The sequence below is a fragment of the Cryptomeria japonica genome, chromosome 5, assembly GCF_030272615.1.
Source record: "Cryptomeria japonica chromosome 5, Sugi_1.0, whole genome shotgun sequence".
In the NCBI taxonomy this organism is placed as follows: domain Eukaryota; kingdom Viridiplantae; phylum Streptophyta; class Pinopsida; order Cupressales; family Cupressaceae; genus Cryptomeria; species Cryptomeria japonica.
Genome location: NC_081409.1, coordinates 895,726,548 through 895,746,020, shown reverse-complemented (window position 1 = coordinate 895,746,020; position 19,473 = coordinate 895,726,548). Strand labels below are relative to the sequence as shown.

Genomic DNA, 19,473 nt, shown 5'->3' with positions numbered 1-19,473 from the left:
TGGCTTGCTTCCTGGCTTCAATGGGATTGTGTGGGTGATAATTGCAGTGTCGTAAGTCTTGAGATCTTCATAACTCCATGCAATGACATCTGGGAAATCTCTCATGTTTTTCAGAATCCCATTTCTTTCGGTTGCTGTGCAGGACTTTCCAATAAATACATTCTTAGCTTGTATATCATCACCTAGATTGATTGTGTCGCACATATTTCCTTCCATGCTGTGGTTCTTCTTTTCTTTCAATTTATCAGGATCAAAAATTCTTTCTAATTCTACCATTCCTTTTGGAATAGTGTTTGTCTTTAAATTCAGAACACCTTTAGCATCAAATTCCGCTTCTCCCAATTCCTCTTCATCAATGATCTGGGTTAAGAAGACATCTGTGTTGGTTAAGAAATCTAAGATGTGCTTGTCGTCCTCGAAAACTTGAAAATTGGTGATGTTATCTGGAACCGAAGGTACTGATACTAACTCAACTGTGAATTTCTTCAATCCTTCCATTGCTAATGGTATCAAAGAACTGGCGGCTTGTGCAAGGGAATTAGCCACTTGATTCTGATGTCTGTATATAGAATTGATATTGAAAGCTTCAAAACTTTCAATGAGATCCCAGACTCGATTTCTGTATCTAGTTAATCTTTTGTCATGGCACACATACTGCTTCCTGATTTGCCTTATAGCTATTTCTGAGTCTCCATATACTTGCAGTATTTTCGCCCCCTTTTTGATGGCTAATAATAGTCCATGAATCAAGGATTCATATTCAGCTACATTGTTGGTGCAAGGAAATTGTAATCTGTGAGCGGCGAGGTAGGTTTCTCCCGTTGAGCTAATCAATTCATAATCGGCTCCAGATCCTTGTTTAGACTTAGACCCATCGAACCTTAATGTCCATATTGCACTTCCTTGATCTTCCGTCTCTTGGTCTTCTTGACTTTCGATGGATGTGTCGGATAAAGTTTCATCTCCTGAGGAGCTTTCCGCTTCTAAATCTTGAACCTCTTCTATAATCAACGTCTGTGGGGCTCTTTTGTATACTTGCTCTAATGCGGTCTGACATAAAGCACAAGATAGTTCTGAATGGACGACATTGTGTATTCTACACCAATTTGGAAGAAGCAGATCTCGGACGGATGTTAAGTTACCTAGTTGCACACTTTGCTGGATGTTTCTATGTACGAACCTTCTGAAATTTTCAAACATTCCATCATCTTCTTGGTCGGATCCTTGGTCACTTTCAACAACAATTTCTGTAGATTCTATCACTTCTTGCTGGTCGTCTTTGTCTTGTATGTTTTGTATCATCAGGACTTCCTCTACTTTAGGCTTGTATGTCCCTAGATCAGATTCTAAGAAAAGGACTTCATTGTCTTCCCCATACTCAGTTATCATAAGTCTCAATCTCGGAGTGCTGTCAATCTTGATTTGATTCGGGACTCCTCTCCATGGTAGCCACATGTGTGCAAAATCAGTTGACACATACCCATTCAATTTTCGCGACCAATCTCTACTTAGGAGCATCCCATATGAATCAGGAATATCCACCACTGAAATATCTATGAAATTTTGAACTCTCGGGTCCGCGGCTAATTGCATATGAATATTGTTCAACTCGCCCATGACTGGAACTTCTGTCTTGTCTAGCTGAGTGACCTTTCTCTTGGTAGGAGTGGGAGTTATTCCTAGTCTTTGACAGACAGCTAGGGGCATCACGTTACTGGAAGCTCCTGAATCATAAAGGCAATTGTGTAGTAATTTCCCGAAGATTCTAACTGATAGCAAGAACGGGGCCGGTTCATCTTTTCCTTGGGAAGGGGCTGAAGAATCCCCATTGTGTTCTTGATGTTTCACTTCATGGATCTTTGAATGATCGTCCTTTATCAGACTCTCCTCTTTTGAGTGATCGGTTTTGTTTGTGGATTTTCCTTTCTTGACCACATCTTTCCTAATAGCGACTTCCTTTTCTAGCAGAATCTGGTTAGTGGCGAGGCCTTCTTTGATAGTAGGCTGATTTTTCTTAGTCTCGCCCCTTTTGAGTAATACCTTTCCTTCCAACATATCTTCCCTTTTGGCTGGGAAGGTTATGGTCTGGACCATGCATTCATTTTGTTCGGATTGTCCTTGGTCATCGGCTTCCTCTTGGGTCACATTGATAGTGGCTCAAGTCCTGTTGGTTGAGTCCTGAACATTTGACCTTACTGTACTAGACTCACTTAGGCTATTGATCACTGCATCTTTGATTTCTGAAACCTTGAGCAACTCGTAGAGTGGTAGACTCACTTTAACTTTCTTGAGTTCATCTAACACCAACGCTGCTAATCTTTTCATTTCATTACCCACGGGGGGTGCAATATTCCTCTGTCTGTATTCTTGTGTGTTCTGTGGATACTCCGGATTGTTGCTGGCTTGGGGATCCGGCGGAGTAGAGAAATTATTTGGAGGGATCGACGTAGTTAGAGGTTCTCGATTTCTCTGATTTCTATGATAAACTCTTTGGTTCACACCTCCCGAAGATTGGTGAAATACCTCCTTTATCCCTTCTACTAAGACACTGTTGTTCAATGGTGGAAAATAATACTCTGAATCTTCAATGGGTCCATTTGCAGATGCAGGTGGGAACTGAGATCCTGGAGGTACCATTGGTCCATTGGTAGATTCTGGTGGAAATCTCCCATTTTGTGCTTGACTAATTTCTTCTTGTGAATACTTGCAGCTTTCAACAATCATGGCTTGACCGTACTGTGTGGTTGGGACCATTTCGTATCCTGTCGTGGGCGGATTTTCAGGTGGATCAGTGCTGCGCATCTCTTGTTGAAAAATGTCGGCCGCGATCTTGAATTCAGGACACTGCAACTCAGAATGTTGGTTTGTATTGTGGAGTCTACACCAACTGGACAGGGCCGCCTCTGCTAGAAACACTTTGCTGGTAGAAGGATTTTCTTGATTCTGAGAATTTGGTGGGTTATCTAATGGCGTCACCACATTTCCATTATTGGGAGCCGTATTCCATGGTCTCCTCTGGAAACCTTGGTTATTATTTCCTTGATAATTATTCCTGAAACCTTGGTTGTTATTTTCTTGGAAATTTTGATTGTTCGCATATTGGCCATGGTTGGCCCTCTGCATACTTTGGAGTTGATTATTCTGGTTCCTTAGATGAGTTACTTCGGTTGATAGTTTCTTGACTTGTTCAATCAACTCTTTCATTTCATCCTTTTCTTCTTGTGTCCTTGACGAGTTTGTTGCATTTTGTAGGTACACAGGTTGTGCTGGTGGAGCTTGTGAAATCGGGACTCCAGGGTGGAGAACCAATTGATTTGTAGGCTATATGTTTGGATATGTTGCTTGTGGAATCAGATTCATAACTGGAGTCTGGTTAGCCAACGCCATTCCAACTGACTGCATCTGGTTTGGTGCTGCGACAGGTCCTATGTGTAGTTGTGGCCCGGTGATATTCTGTCCCATGTGCTTACTTACTTCAATAGCCTTTGCATATGCTGCGTTTAGATCATTCGGTGTAGGATGTGTTCTTACGAACATAGCAGTGAGATGATCTAAAGCTCCATAGTAAATTTCCCTTGGGTCCGCAATGAGATAAGGATGCCGTAACATCGTGTATGCGCGGTGAAACCTGTTGTTGAAAGAAGTGATTGGTTCATGTTCTCTCCTTCGGACCTCAACAAACTGTCTATACAACTTAGCCGGTGTGGTTGGTACACCAAACTTGGCAATAAATGCATCTTTCATCGCGTCCCAAGTCCTGATTGACCCTATAGGCAAATGAATGAACCAGAAGTATGCCTCTTCTCCCAATGAGTAGGGAAAAAGCCTACATGCTACATCTCCATATTCGATTTGTCTGTTACGAAGATGATCTTCGAACATCTTGATATGATCCTCCCCCGTACGATTGAAATCACTGACATTGAATTTGGAACAAAAGTGTTCTGGATTCTTTGGCATATCATGATAGACTGCAAATTCCAATGGTGATGGATTGTTGATTAGCCAAGTTGCACCATTAAGCATATGAGGAGGAGGAGGAGGAGGCGGAGCCTGGTGAGCCATCGTACTCTTCGCGGCTTGAATGTTTGAAACGGGACTTGATGAACTAGCCTGGTCTTTTGTTTGAGAAATTGCCTGGATACTTGATTGGATTGCCGCTTGTACTTGTTCTTGAAGAACTTGTGATGACTCGGGAGATTCCTCCAATCTTAGTTCGAATTCTTTGGGAGTGTCCTCTCTTTTAACTCGCTTCGCCTTGGAAGTAAACTGAAGTTCACTTAGATTCTTGACGCCTGGTGTCGACCTCAATAATCTTTGATGTTTCTCAGGCGAGAAAGAACCAATGCGATCCAGCGTGAAGTCTTGCGAAGATTATTGTGGGTTCCTTTGATTGCGAAGTTCTCTAGCTACGATCCTTTGATGTTCTTCAGCTCTATCTTCTTCTTGTTCCAAGATGATTCTGACTCCGCTATACTCAACTTCACTTCTCCTTACATTCCACGCTAGATGATTCAATCCTGAAACGATATCTTCTTGAGTGTTGTCTATCTGCAAATTTGGTTGCAATACTTGATTCAATCCTTCATGTGGCAACACCATCGTGATTCATGACCATGTTTGAAATGTATTCTTCTTCAAAATTTTCGAACTTCGGATACTAGGGCCCTCCTTCTAGCGCCAATTCTGTTGACGTGTATTTTATACACAATCATATACAGAATAAAATACCCAAAGGCATCTTATCCTCTCTTGAATAAAGTCGCTAACTGCTGAAGATTCGCGAGAAGGATCAGTTAGGATGACTCCAATGTTCTTGTAAGTAGGGTCTCTACGTGTGGATAAGCACCAGTGGTCGTTGTGATTTGCTGTGTCATCAAGGGGCCTTACGTTGCCGAAGATTTTGCTGAACTAAACAAGCTTTTCAAAAATAACAAAAGGATAGGGTTTTGCGAGAGGTCTAATCTAGTCTAACCCTAAGAATGACTTCATGTAGACAAGACTTGGCAAGATTCTACCAACTTCAATTTTGCCATAAAGTAACAACTCAATTAAAATTGATGCGATCTTCTAAGGTAACAAATGATTCTTCAATACATCAAAGATCAAAGACACTACCACGAAGGTACATATCCAAGATACAATAACGATTGAAGGTTAAGTGATTCGAGTATTCTCCAGTCGACCACGCAAGGCGTTCCTACAATCAGCAAGAAGCTAGTGGTTTGGAAAGCGAATCCTACCAAAGATCAAGTCCAACACTTTGTCCTTCGAATTAACACACTACTTTGATCGAGAAATGATTCAAGAAAATTGAACAACCATGAAGATAACCAAGAGAATTGCAACAAAACACCATAACTTCAATATTTCATTGATCTCAAAGCCATCATGTACAACAATTGTTTGAATTCTTTCTTCAAAGCTCAATCTTGCTACAAAAAGTAAATTGCTTCTAAACTCTAATCTCTCTCTAATGCTGATTTTCTAGCTATTTCTCATGACAAAATGAAATGAAATGAGGGTATAAATAGCATCCTCAATTACAATGAATGGTCCAGATCAAAAGCAGATCAATGGTCAAGATCATGACACCTAAACCCTAATTAGGGTTTATTACAAATAGCCCCCTTTTATTGAACAATATTAAATGCATAGCCAAATATTAAATTTGGCACAAAAATCTAGGAGACATAGACCAATGACAATTAAGGTGCCATGTCATCTATAACAACCTCTCATCTAGAATCTTATTCCCTTTCCAATGCTCCTTTTTAGCATATGCAATGAATCTTGATATGATTCCTTCGATCTCAGCAATTGGAATCTCGAGAAGATTCTTCATTCTTTCTTCCAAGTGGATGACCTGATCAAATGCATCTAGAAGAGCTGCGTCCCATGTAAGTTCAAGTTCCTTAGTCTTTTCAATCAGGAGCATGGTAGCAAACATCTGGTCCTGTTGCTCATCTGTGATATTAGACCTCTTGCAAAACCCTATCCTTTTGTTATTTTTGAAAAGCTTGTTTAGTTCAACAAAATCTTCGGCAACGTAAGGCCCCTTGATGACACAACAAATCACAACGACCACTGGTGCTTATCCACACGTAGAGACCCTACTTACAAGAACATTGGAGTCATCCTAACTGATCCTTCTCGCGAATCTTCAGCAGTTAGCGACTTTATTCAAGAGAGGATAAGATGCCTTTGGGTATTTTATTCTATGTATGATTGTGTATAAAATACACGTCAACACTATTGCAACTGAATGTTCTTTCCTGTCCCATCACCGAATTTGGTCATTTGTAACATTTCACATAGTTTCTTTGTTTGTTAATTCACATTCTTCATTTCAATCTCGTAATTCATGTTTAGTGGTTACCACGATTGTTGTATTTAAAATTAATTTAAACAAATGAAATGATTTTGGCATATAACTACTAAAATGATTGTTTTTTCCTAATTCATTACAGCGACAGACATAGCTGGGGAGATTGTTGAAATTGGACCCGATGTGAAGAACTTTAAAGCAAGTGATAAGATAGTCAGCTTTCTCAGAATGAAGGTAAGTACCACTTAACCATTACATTACATCAGTGAAATATTAGTGATGTTGCAAATTGATGTTCTACTATTCTTTTTTCTTCATTTATTGCCATTGTTTGCATTTCCGATTTGCCAACAATCCATGGAACAGAGTTGGAAACGTGTTAAAAGTGTTAAAATGTTTACAACCCTAAAATCCCAGCATTAAGTTTACTCCAACTTGACTTGTTTTGGAATTTAGCCTATGTAATTTAAATTTATTCCAAAATTTCGTTGGACTTCATCCCTGTTTGTTTAACTAAAGTATCTTTATGAATAGAATGAATGCAAGGGTCAGAATTTACAATATATATGTGAGCTAGGATGAACTTGTTTTTAGATCACTGATTGGCCTAGAACTATTCAGCTTGATATTGTGTCATCATCTGTTTGTAGAATCTCTGTTTCAGCTTTGTAATCTGATTCCTTTGAAAGACTTTAAACTGTGCTTATATGGTTATGTAGGTTTCAATTAGCCATTTCTTTTGTTTCATGAGATGTATTATATAAAATATTATGTTAAAATGAAATTGCTTGAAAGATAATTAAGAGTGATTTATATTACATGGCAGAATGGAGGGGACCTTGCAGAATATGCTCTGGTTCTTGCAAACATGACCGTAAAGAGGCCCATAGAGGTTTCTGCTGAAGATGGTGCGAGCTTGCCTATGACTGCACTTACAGCACTGCAGGCGATTCGTGATTCTGCAGGCATTAAGCTTGATGGTAGTGGTAAAGAAATCAATGTACTTGTCACCGCTGCTTCTGGAGGGGTTGGGCATTATGCTGTTCAGGTATAAAAGTCCTGGACCATGTTTCAAACTTGATAGTCGTTTGAGATATGAATGTTTCCTTGATGAAAATTTCCAAAGACTCCAGTTCGTCTATGGTTAGAAAAGAATTTAGTGGTTACTGTTTGAAACTGGTTTTCTTTCTCATTTTTTTCTACAAACGTATCTCCACTGGAAATTAATATTGATCTCAATTTCTTCTTCTTTTTTTTAAAGTTCTATGAAAAATCACCCAACTTCTTGTATGTTTATTTCACAGATTGCAAAGCTTGGAGGAGCACATGTTACTGCCACTTGTGGTGCCCGCAATATGAACTTGGTTATGGGGTTGGGAGCTGATGAAGTGTTGGACTATAAAACTGTTCAAGGTGCAGCCTTGAAGAGTCCCTCGGGGCGCAAATACGATGTCGTGATTCATTGTGCTAACAATATACCATGGTCAACATTTAAACCTAATCTAAGCCCCTCTTCTAAGGTGATTGGTCTAACCCCAAATCTAACATCATTATCAATAAGTTTCGTACATAAAGTGACTCTAGCCAAGCAGCAACTTGTGCCATATTTTATTGCAAGCATCCAAGAGGACCTTTCGCTACTGGTTGATTTAGCCAAGGAGGGTAAATTAGAAACTCACATTGACTCAAAGCATCCTCTCGAAAAGGTAGAGGATGCATGGACAAAGATGTCTGAGAGGCATGCCACAGGAAAAATTGTGGTCACATTCTGCAACTAAGATTTAGATATGGGAGAATCAGCGTGTGTTTCAATAGCAAAATGATCAGATTGATTGGGACAAAGCAATGGTAGATTCTATCTCCAATTTTGTTATATAAAAGTGTACTTCTTGCTTATCTAGGCAAACTAATGGTGGCTACTCTATGTATTACATACTAGAGACAATGTTTTTATGTAGATGAATAAGCCATGCAATGTGTTTAGTTTGATAGTATTTTTGCATATGCTTGTGGCTGCTCTCTCTACAGTCTGCTACTCTGTAAATACTGTATTGTTATGCAACTTATACAGAATCAGATGTAGACTTATGAAAGTTATCTTTTGGTCCTAGAGTTCTATGGTTCTCCAAATATAATCAGTTTAAGTCCTGTTGCAGTTGGAATTTCATAAGTTCAGCATTTTGTATGTCCAGTTCATATAAATAGAAATTTTTATTATATTAGTTTTCCTGTGGAAAATTTCGAAGAAACAGAGGATAATGATTTTTATGGCAGCTCAGTATACGGTGATGCCCTTGACTCTCGGTTTATCTTGTAATTTGGGTGCTTCATGTTAAAAAAACGTTTGTCTTCCACACATTCGGATGGTGGGTCTACTTTGTTTCTAGATATCTAATTCTTTTTTGTTAGGTTTCAATCGTATAAATTAGCTACCATGCAGATTAGTTAGTAAATAATTATTCTTGGGTTCATATTTTATCAAAAAAAATTCCAGTGGACATCATCATATCAGCATAGTATCTCTAAACATTGCATTCGATGGAGTTGAAATGCTTGTTATAGACGAGTTTTATAATTGCAAATACTGAATTTTTTTAATGGTAACTTTCTTCCCGTCCTTGAAATTGCTCTTTTCCATGTAGTTATCACTCTTCATTTTATTTACAGCGATATTACATTCCATCAGGTTTTATTCCAGCAGAGAGCTAGGCCTGGGTATGTGTATAACTATAGTACGAGAGTGTCTAAATGGTTATAGAAAAACAATCGCTCAACCTTTAGATCTAACATGAAAGAACAAGCTACTCTAATTTCCATTTGAATATGGTAAACCAATAATATACAAATCTATCATATTGACCCAGCCAAGGAGGGATAATTTGCATCTCATTATAGATGTACTATACAAATTATGTTATGTTAATGAAATATTAAAAATAAAAAACCAAATTTCTGCAGATTCGACAAATGGTCTTTGGTAAACCAAATCTACTTTCTCTGGAGATGAACAATTACTTCATCAGTAATTCTAAATTGTACATTTTATCAAGTAAAATATTCAAGATCCTGGATACTCACCAGATTTTATTGCATTCAATTTTGTTAAACCATTACGAACCTCCCGCTTGCTAGAGCCTTCCAGCTTATCGAATTTTGAAGATAAATCTATGCCCTAAGCACAATTAGGTTGGAGTACACTAAAATTAGCCAGATTTAAGCAACTCAGATGTTTAAATATTTTGATATCGCCTTTGCTTTTCAAGCGTGTTTTAAGTTTCGGATTACGCTTTAAAGCTATGGACTTATTTTTAGTATAATTTATCATTGTGATGAGAAACAATTTACAACATCTTTTGAATAATAATAAATCGATTGCTAGTGTGGTGTTGAAGGGTATTTGGTTTAGTTTAATATTAAAGTTGTTGAAGTAGGTATTCAATAGTTCAAATCTTCTACAAGAATAGCGGTCGAAGAAACCCTAGCAACAAAGGAGATTAGAATAAGCCAAGAAACCCTAGCAGTGAAAGGAGATTGGATTTGTAGGGCATGCGAAGGAAACCAGATTTGCAGAATAATATTGGGAGTAAAACGTTGCAAAGGGAGAAAGGTTGGACTGCGGACGAAGGGCACAACTGTGTCTTCCCGCCTTGTGTCAAAACAACCTCTCCCAAAACCCCACGAATTGAGCAATCATTAGAGAGAGGATACAACCGCTCGCTAAATCCCAAGGCTTAAACAGTGAAAAAAGCAAGGCAACATGACACAATGGAGAAGGAGAAATTAGTAAACCTTGACAAGCTCTCGGTGTTGGAAGATACAGATTTTAGAGGCATAGCCAGAACGCGAAAATTTGAGCACAATCATTATCATCTTGCTACCAATCCCCATGACCTTACACTTCAGCAATCTTCCGCCCATATAGAAGATTTACTCAGAAAATTGGAGATTTACAAAGGTAAAGGTGCACAAGTACGTGCTCGTCTCCAATGGATGAAGGACGGGGACCGAGGATCGAACTTTTTCTTCCACTGTTTGAAGCATAAACACAAAAAAGAACAAATTTCATTCATCAAATCTGCTGATTGCTTCTTAGACAACCACTCAGGCGTCAGGCAAAGTTTTTTGGATTATTATAAACAACTTTTTATAGATGATGCATCCCTCGTAAGATTGATGATTGATATACCTAGTGAATTTCTTGATAGACCTCTTTCCATGGAGGAATTTGATGAGGCTCTTTATAACATGGCTATGGACAAAAGCCCTCCAGTTGAATTCTACCAAGCCTTATGGCTTTACATTCTAGAAGATTTCTATTACGTGTATCTTGAAAGTGTTGAAACTAGGTCTATTACCTTGCTTAATACATCTTACAAAATCATAGCAAAAGTTTTGCCTTGAGGAATAAAACCTATTACTCAAATGATAGTGTGACCAGAGACAACGAAATCTTTAGGAGGGAGATTTATCCTTGATAATCTAGTATTGGCCTCGGAAACAACTGAAAAGGCCTAACATGTGAGATTCTGCGAGAAGCGAGAATCGAGAATCGAGCCAAGATCTGATGTCGGTCGTAGATCACATGCAACTCCTCACATAACAGATGATCGAAAATCAAAATAGCTGAATGAAGATAATTTCAATATGAGAGAGAAATAGAGACAAAGAGGAAAATTTGGAGAAGATTCTCACCGAGCTATCACTCCACTAACTTAACTAGTGAAGGTGAGAGTATAGTGCTTATTATATAGAAAAATATAAGCATATACATCCAAGGGGTGCATTAACTCCTATTCCCCCTAAAAAGTGGGAGGTTTTACCTTCTTGGTAAATGCCAAAACATGTGGCATAACCTCCTTACATGAAGACAAAAAAGGAGTTGAGAAAGTTGGCACATAAGGCCAAAAGAGAGTGTGAAACCCAACTACCCCATAACTCACTTAGGAAATGACAAAATAGTGGTTATGAGAGGTGGCACAACAAGCCAAAAGAGGGTGTGTAACTCAACTACCCATGTGAGGTGGAGAGTTACACATGTAGCTGAAGTATTTCGCCACGTGTCCTCATATAAACCACTCCTATTAACCTAAGCAAGCTTAAATAATATATGTGTAGGAAAAATAAATACCTCATAACATAAGGAAAATAAAAAACCTACACTAACATAACAAACTGCCCAAGATGCTCTTACTATCAAACTAGACTTTGATAAAGCCTATGATCACATTCATTGGCCCTTTATTCTTAACATGATGCAATGGTTGGGATTTGGCCCAAAATTTTGGGATCACATCAAAATGTTGTTCATGGATGCAAATGCTAGACTAGCTATTAATGGTGCCCATTCCCCTCAATTCCCATTGCAAAGATCTATTTGCCAAGGCTGCCCACTTGGTCCCTTTCTTTATATCCTAGTTCTTGATGCTCTGGGATATATTTATTCCATCATGGGAAGGCTAACCAACTTATCCATGGGATTTTGTCACAACCCTCATTTATCACCTTTTTGATTTAAATACAAAACTCTATTATATTTCCTTGGATAAACTATTGAATGAATATTGTAAGGGAATAAAAATAATAAACCACACACACACATGGAGAATATATATATATTTTAATTGGTTATTTAATTTCCCTCACCCAAATTAAGGCACATGTTGTAGGAGGAATAAGAAGCTTCTAGAGGCTTCTCCACCACCCTTGCATGTAACTCCTCCCACTAAGCCTAATCAATTTGCATGGAGGCCAAATTGGGAGAGAATCTCTTTTTTTTCAATTAAAAATTAGGTAGTGGGAATTTGAAATTTCTTTTATAAAAGAGGTACAAGTTTCAAAATGAGTGGTTGGCTATTCCATAAGAAATTCTGCAAGTAAAATTTTCCTTGGTAGTCAATTTTCATTTTCAGCTAAGATTTTGTTGGGAGGACTTCTCTTCAAATTTGGAGGATCAAGGAAGACTCTACACCATTTTCAAGCACCCAGGTTCTTTCAAACTTAGTTTCGTGCATCTTATTCTTGTTGTAGATTAGATTTGATTAAATTATTTAGGAAATTAGAATCATTTGATGAGAAGGAGATTCATTTGTTTCAGATTTTGATAAGAATTAGTCTCAGTTTTTGATAAGAAGTAGATTAAATTGTTTGATAAAAAGTAGATTAAATTGTTTGATGAGAATGAGATTCATTGTTTCAGATTTTTGATAAAAATTAGTTTCAGATTTTGATAAGAAGTAGATTAAATTATTGATGAGAATGAGATTCATTTGTTTTAGATTCTTGGTAAGAAATTAGTTTCAGTTTTGATAAGAAGTAGATTAAATGGTTTAGGAGAATAGAGTCATTTGATGAAAATTAGATTCATTGTTTTCAGATTATTTTTGATAAAAATTAGATCCATTCATTTCAAAATTTTGATAAGAATTAGATTCATCCAGATTAAATCATTGGAATATCTTATTAAGTTTTAGATTTGAATTGATTTAAAGTCTAAAATGTATTCTTTTCTCTGGTTATTGATTTAAAGTCTGAACTGCGTATTTGAAAGGATCTTGCTGTAATCAATCTCTCTAAAAATTCTCATTTTTTTGGTTATCTAAATCCTCTGTAGGAATACGTTTAACATTTCCCCTTTGTGAGAGTTTTTTTCCCTGTGTGCACAAATAAATTATCTCTTTTTTTTTTTTTCTGTGAATAGATCTCCCTGTGTGTACAAGCAAATTTTCTCTTTTTTTTTCTGTGAATAGATCTCCCTGTGTGTACAAGCAAATTTTCTCTTTTTTTTTTTTTTTTCTGTGAATAGATCTCCCTGTGTGTACAAGCAAATTTTCTCTTTTCTCTGTAAATAGATCTCCCTGTGTGTACAAACAATTTTTCTCCTTTCTCTGTGAACAGATCTCCCTGTGTGTATAAATAAATCATCTCTCTTCTCTGTGAATAGACCTCCCTGTGTAAAGAACAAAAAAAAAAAAAAAGAGAAGAAGAACCTCTCTGGTTACTGCTTCATTGTATTTTGTCCCTGAAATTTAATCTGCAACATTGTTATTTACTTGTTATCTACCCTTCTTTGAGTGATTTTCAATAATTTAAAAATGCAATACTCCTGTAAAATAATAATAATAATAATAATATTATATATAAGAACACATATATATATATATATAACCAAAAAAAAAAGAAATCATTTCGAACTTTAAATTTCCCTTGAACTCCGTAACGCACGGCGTTTTACGTAAAAAGGCGGCAGTGTGCATGGACGGTTACATTGTAACCGTCGCAGGGTACGGAGGGGCCCGCGGGTCCCCTCATCTCTGCGGACCTGCGCATGCAGGGCCGCAGGGGTGATGGGACCCGTGGTCCCCACCCCGCACCCTACTCACTACCCAAAGCAAAAATAAGTTATTTAATTAAAGGTTTTTTTTTTCCCTTTCTAATTTGTAATTTGAAATTTTAAATTGGGGTCTTTTTTTATATATATAAATTAATTACTTAAATTTTTTTTAGTTTGATAGAAATGGCATTTAGGAAATATTGAATTCTTTTTTTTTTTTGTATAAGCTTTAAGATATCGTATTTCGACTTAGAAAAAAAATAAAATTGGGCTAATATGTAGCAAGTTCATAATTAAATTATCCTTAGTAAGTTTAAAATTGTAGACTATATTCTTTTAAAGTTAAGTTACTCAACCCATTAAGAATCATTGGGATACTTGATTGCTCTTTAGAGATTAACTTACATTAATACAAATGCTTATATTTAATCGTTATTTTGGACTCGTTAAATCTCCTGACATCATGCAAGTTCCTCATAGATTAATTGCCTTCATTGATGGTTCATAACATGCGAATTATTTGTGGAATAATTACATCTTTCATGCATTTACTATTATGCAAGTTTCGTGATGGTCATTATTATGCAAATTACACTTCAAGTAGTTAATTCAATTATTACGCTTTCATTTTTGTTTTCATAGTTAGAAAACTAAACAAAGGAAGTTGGAAAACCAAAACTAGCAGCGTTCGGTATATATGGTGCCTCTGGGTCACGCTTACGGGTAATGCCGTCGTGTTGAACTACTGCACTTAACGCCTAATAAAGCTGCATTAACGACGTCTGTGGCATCGTCCCTATAAATCGTCGAGGAGTAATAAGAGACATTTGGAAGTTAAAATCCAAGGGGCGGGTAATCCCCCTTGGATCGATAATTAAATAAGATAACTTTTAAATGATTTTCACATCCATTGAGATACACCATAGTAAACCCCTTTTTAAGGATGGTCAAGTTAAATACCCTCATGAAGTTTATTTTCCTTTTTATTTATTTCATCTTGAAGGGATATTGGTGATTTGCAATTGGGTGACGCTCTTGATAAGTATTAGGGTCTAGTTATTTTGTTTAGGCCACAAGCAATAGGCCATCATGAGCCTTCACTTAAGTGCTACCATCATGGGTAGCAACCACAGAGAAACTGTCTGGGACACTGACCCTAGAAAGGGTTGCGTACCCACAAATCAATTTACATCAAACCATAGATTAGAAAATAGAACTACATATTTTACGCCTTGATCCCGTGCCGAAGCGGGTATGTAGGCAATCTTGGGATAGAGTTGTCCCTCGTACTCAGGCGTTCGTGGGTGGGGTCTAGGCTTGGTTGAGTAAGAATCCTAATTGAAGATAAGATAATCAATTTAATTCAATGCATACTCGGAAGGAATCTCGTATGGATTCGCTTGACTTCTCGAGGCTTTAAGCCAAATTCCGAGGCGGAATTCAAGCTTGTATTATTTTTAATTACTCCCAAGGACGGCGACCTCGGTGCATTCTTGTTAGAAGAGTGTAGTACTTAGTGAGTGGCTCAGGACCCGAATGGTCCCGATGAGTCTAAGTCTCTGGCCAGAGCATCTCCTATCCCGTTTGGATGGATGCCTACCCCGTATGGGTAGATGCCTATCCCGTATTGGATAGATGGAATTTTACGTCCCGTATGGACAATTGCCTAACCCGTATGGTTAGAAGCTCATCCCGAATGGATGAATGCCTAATCCTAATTGGATGGATGCCCAGAGTATGCAATTGAATAAAACATAATGAAAAAAAATAATAATACTCAATTTTTGTTGAATCAATTTTGGTGGGTTATTACAGATTTCTCCACCAAATAATGCCTCGACTCTCAACTCACACTTTGCAGATGATATTATGTTTTTTATCCAACATTCAGAAGAGGAGGTGACCAATACTATTGATATTTTGGATCTAAATTGGCTATGCATAAGACTAAATTTATCATGACTCATCCTAATCCTTGCCCAATTTAGATTCCTATTGAATGGAAATAAATAAAACATGGTTCAATCACACAATATTTGTGTATTCCATTCAGGATCAAAGTTTCTCTTGGAGACATGTGGAATTGGTTTTTTACTATAATCAAGAGCAAGCTATTGAACTGGACTAATAGATTCCTATCAATGGCTGGTCATATCCTAGTGGCAAATAAAATTATGCTTGCTAGTCACGTATACATTTCATCATGTTGGCTGCCCTCCAAAAGTTGCTACAACCAATTAACTCAACTCATCAAAACAAAATTATGGGCCAAATGGGGGAACAAAAGAGGATTACCTTCTACTTCTTGGCATCATTGCATATAGCCAAAGGATAAAGGAGGGTTGGGAATCATTGATCCATATACTCAAGGAATCTGTTTAACAACTAAATGGATAATTAGGGCTAGAGGGAGATACCTCTTGGAAGAAGTTGGTTATTTCACATTCAATCGACCTCTAATGGTCATTCTTGGGACTTTGTTAGTTAGAAAGAAAAACTTCTCCTACCTTGGTTCTTCAAAACTCATGGATTTGTCCCCTTTAATTCTATTTGGAAAGCTTGGCAAATTACCTCCAAAAAGCTCATCTAGTTTGATCAATCCTTCAACCATGGCCTAAGTTTTCCATACTCCTCTATTTGGTGGAACAAGTTGGTACAATGAGATGGCCATCCTCTAGGCACTATTTTTGGACTCAAAGGAAGGAGACTTTTCAAAAAGGGCATTCAAATTTTTTGGGACTTGTGGGGTGCTTCCTCCTTTCAAAGGAAGTCTTGACCTCTCCTTAAAAATTAGTTCAAGCTATAATCCTTTGATAAACAACTAATCATTGAAGCTCAGTAGTTGGTAACCCTTGATCTTTATAATCTAATGTCCTTGGATTGCCATACTAACTTCTTGAATGATTGGAGATGGCCTAATACTGGCAACTTTTGTTTCTTCCCCCTTAGAAACATTTATAAACAACTTCTTCCCCCAATTTCCTTATCACCCTACCTTAAGGAGAAATGGAGTTGTACCTTTTGCTAGTCCAAATGGAATAAACTCAACCTCCAAATTTGGAAATCTAGAGCTAATGCCCAATCTCAACTCCTTTATTGGGAAGTGCTTGATGTTAAACTTCCCATTGGTAATCACCTTAAGTTTACTAAACCTCTGCCTACTTGCCCTTTTTGTGCCAAAATGGAGTCTTTAAACATGCTTTTTGGACTTTCCCTCATGCTCAGAAGTTATGGTTCTCACTTTCCACTTCCTTGCTTGCTCTTTTTCCTTGTGTTTCGTCTTGGAAAGTAGTTCTTCTTCGTGCTTCTTTTTCCTTTGATATTCTTTTCCACACATGTTGATTATTTATTTTATTTTAAAAACTATGTTGTCGTGTTGTCTTCTCTAACTCCATCCTTCCCCTTCAAATTGAGCTCCAAAAGCTCGGTGTCAATCTCTCTCTCTTTAGATGACTAATTAGGCAACTAATCGATACAATAATTCATTACAAGGGAAAATACATGATCTTATTCTACAATTACAAGATATTCTTGAAAGACAACGAGACTAGAAGCAATAGAGTAGATTTGAGAGACTTCATGACTGAAGTAGTTGCTAATGGTATTGGAACCAGACTTCAATAAGTTTTTGAATGCCATAATAAGAAGAATTAAGGAGACAACTAATGTTGAAGATCTAAGAGAAATAAGTTTTTGAATGTCATAACAAGAAGAATTAAGGAGACAACTAATGTTGAAGATTTGAGAGAAGTACTCAAATAGGTTGACAAGGATCAAATTGATTCCATTTTAGCTTCTAAGTTTTGTATTGATAGCTTAGGAGATGAAAAAGTTGAGTAGGTCATAATGACAATGTTGTATTTTGTGTGCAATCTATTGTAGCTATTTCTACAGCTTTGTTGCTACTTATACGACAATATTTTTGCTATAGTTGTTCTTTTGTACTATAGCATTTTATGTTGTTGTTGTAGTTACTTATACAATAATGTTGACTTCTCTTTGTAATCCTTAATTTCCTTTTCCAATATTTTTTTTCCTACAATATAAACAATAAGAAAAAATAATATAAGTGTGGTTTCTGAATAATTTGTATATTTGTGAAAAGAATAATGTTTTGTGTTGATTATCTTATTATGTTTTGATAGTTTTATAAGGCATGCTATTTTTTAAATGGTTCAATCTTATGGTTATTTGTCTATAGGTGATTCCTTATTTCTTATTAACGATTATGTTTTGCATGTTTCTAGAACTTATTGGAAGGCTCTAAGATAATATGTCATGTGTGCATTGAATTCTTACATGAAATGTCTATGTTTATAATGTATGTCAATCCATAGTTGAGATTCACTATTGACTCATGATATACAAAGACACACACATGCATGCATGTACATGTACATATACATATATATGCATACACACATATACATACATACATACTAGTATGGATGTAATGAGATACTAGCCTAGGAATGTTTAAACTAAAATCTCAAATCTCCATAGTATATCATTGGAATCATAAATAGGTTCAACTATAGTCCTAACAAAAGAGTTGAACACTTGGTTTATGGTTCTTTTTGTTGACATGGATTTGAGTTTACAAATTGTGTGTTTAAGATCTAGGTTAAGTGATAAGAAATTGACATTTTTTAGCAATAACAATTAAATACAGAATAGAAAACCAACACCATAGCTCATATCTAGAAAGAGGAGATAGGAATGAACCTATGATACCAATTTGAGCTTGAAAATGCTAGATAAGGCTGGAGAGCACTCCAATCTAAGGATGGTTATGTCAACAAAAACTTCTAGATTCGTGATCAAGAGTTCCTGTAGGTCTGTATCTCTGAAATCAAGGAAAAAATTGTTAGACATGGTTGGAGGGCACCCTAATCCAAGTGTTCTCACATGTTTGAAATCTAGGACCATTGTCAATGTCCACTCTGCACACTTGTAGCACTATCTATGGTCGGATATAAACCTACACACAAAAATGGGAGAAGTGTTGTGTCATATAGGGGCTTGCTTAAGTGAAACCTCATGTTGGTGTTCTCATCTCCATTATAGCAATGATTGATGAAAATAGAGCTTATCCTCAAAAAGGACAAAGGCCAAAACAATAATGGAAATGTTTGAATTTAGAAATTTTACCTTAGATATGAAACCTTTGGCTTGAAGTCTCAAATAAGGTTTGATGTTTCTTGAATGAGTATTCCCATCAACATTCTAATCTGACTTTCTGATCCTTTGCTTTGAAAATTCTTGCTTTACCTCTTCAACTTTTTCTTTACCTTTCAAGCTAGGTCCTTTGTTATTTGCCGATGACATCTTACTTCTACAGAATTTTGCAGTATGTCCAATCTTGTTGCTGTTGGTATTTTGGTATGGTTTTGTCATTGATGTCAACACCTACTAAACTCTTATCAACTCTGGCACTTTGGAGAATCAACAACATTCACCGGCAAGCAAGTGACTCATGCACAGTCATCGGTATTTGGAACACTGACAAGATATTTTGATCACCAACACTTGGAATAATATGGAAAACACTTGGTAATGTCGAAGACAACGTTTGGACATCTTGTCTTGGAGTTTTGTTCATTGGTATATTCATAGTTGCATATTTGTTGTTATGGGCAAATAGGTCTAGGGTTACACTGACAGGTTTATCTTTTCCAGATCAACATGGCACGCTATGGAGATGATTAATTATTGTTGTAAATGCATTAAGCCGACATGTTCAATCGGTTATTGCATTGGATATTATATTGTTTGTAAATGTTTTATTGTAATGTCTTGTAGAGCTGACCTACTA

General features: G+C 36.8%; 1 protein-coding gene across 1 annotated transcript in view; it reads left to right on the top strand.

The window, feature by feature from the left end:
- LOC131033598 (chloroplast envelope quinone oxidoreductase homolog) overlaps nt 1-8,220 on the top strand; it is a 49,775-nt gene extending 41,555 nt beyond the window's left edge. Inside the window, exons 3-5 of the mRNA XM_059220286.1 lie at nt 6,471-6,562; nt 7,155-7,376; nt 7,633-8,220. Coding sequence (XP_059076269.1) covers nt 6,471-6,562; nt 7,155-7,376; nt 7,633-8,106 — 788 coding nt within the window. The 3' untranslated portion in view covers nt 8,107-8,220. The remainder of the gene's footprint in view (nt 1-6,470; nt 6,563-7,154; nt 7,377-7,632) is intronic.
- Nucleotides 8,221-19,473: the final 11,253 nt, after the last annotated feature.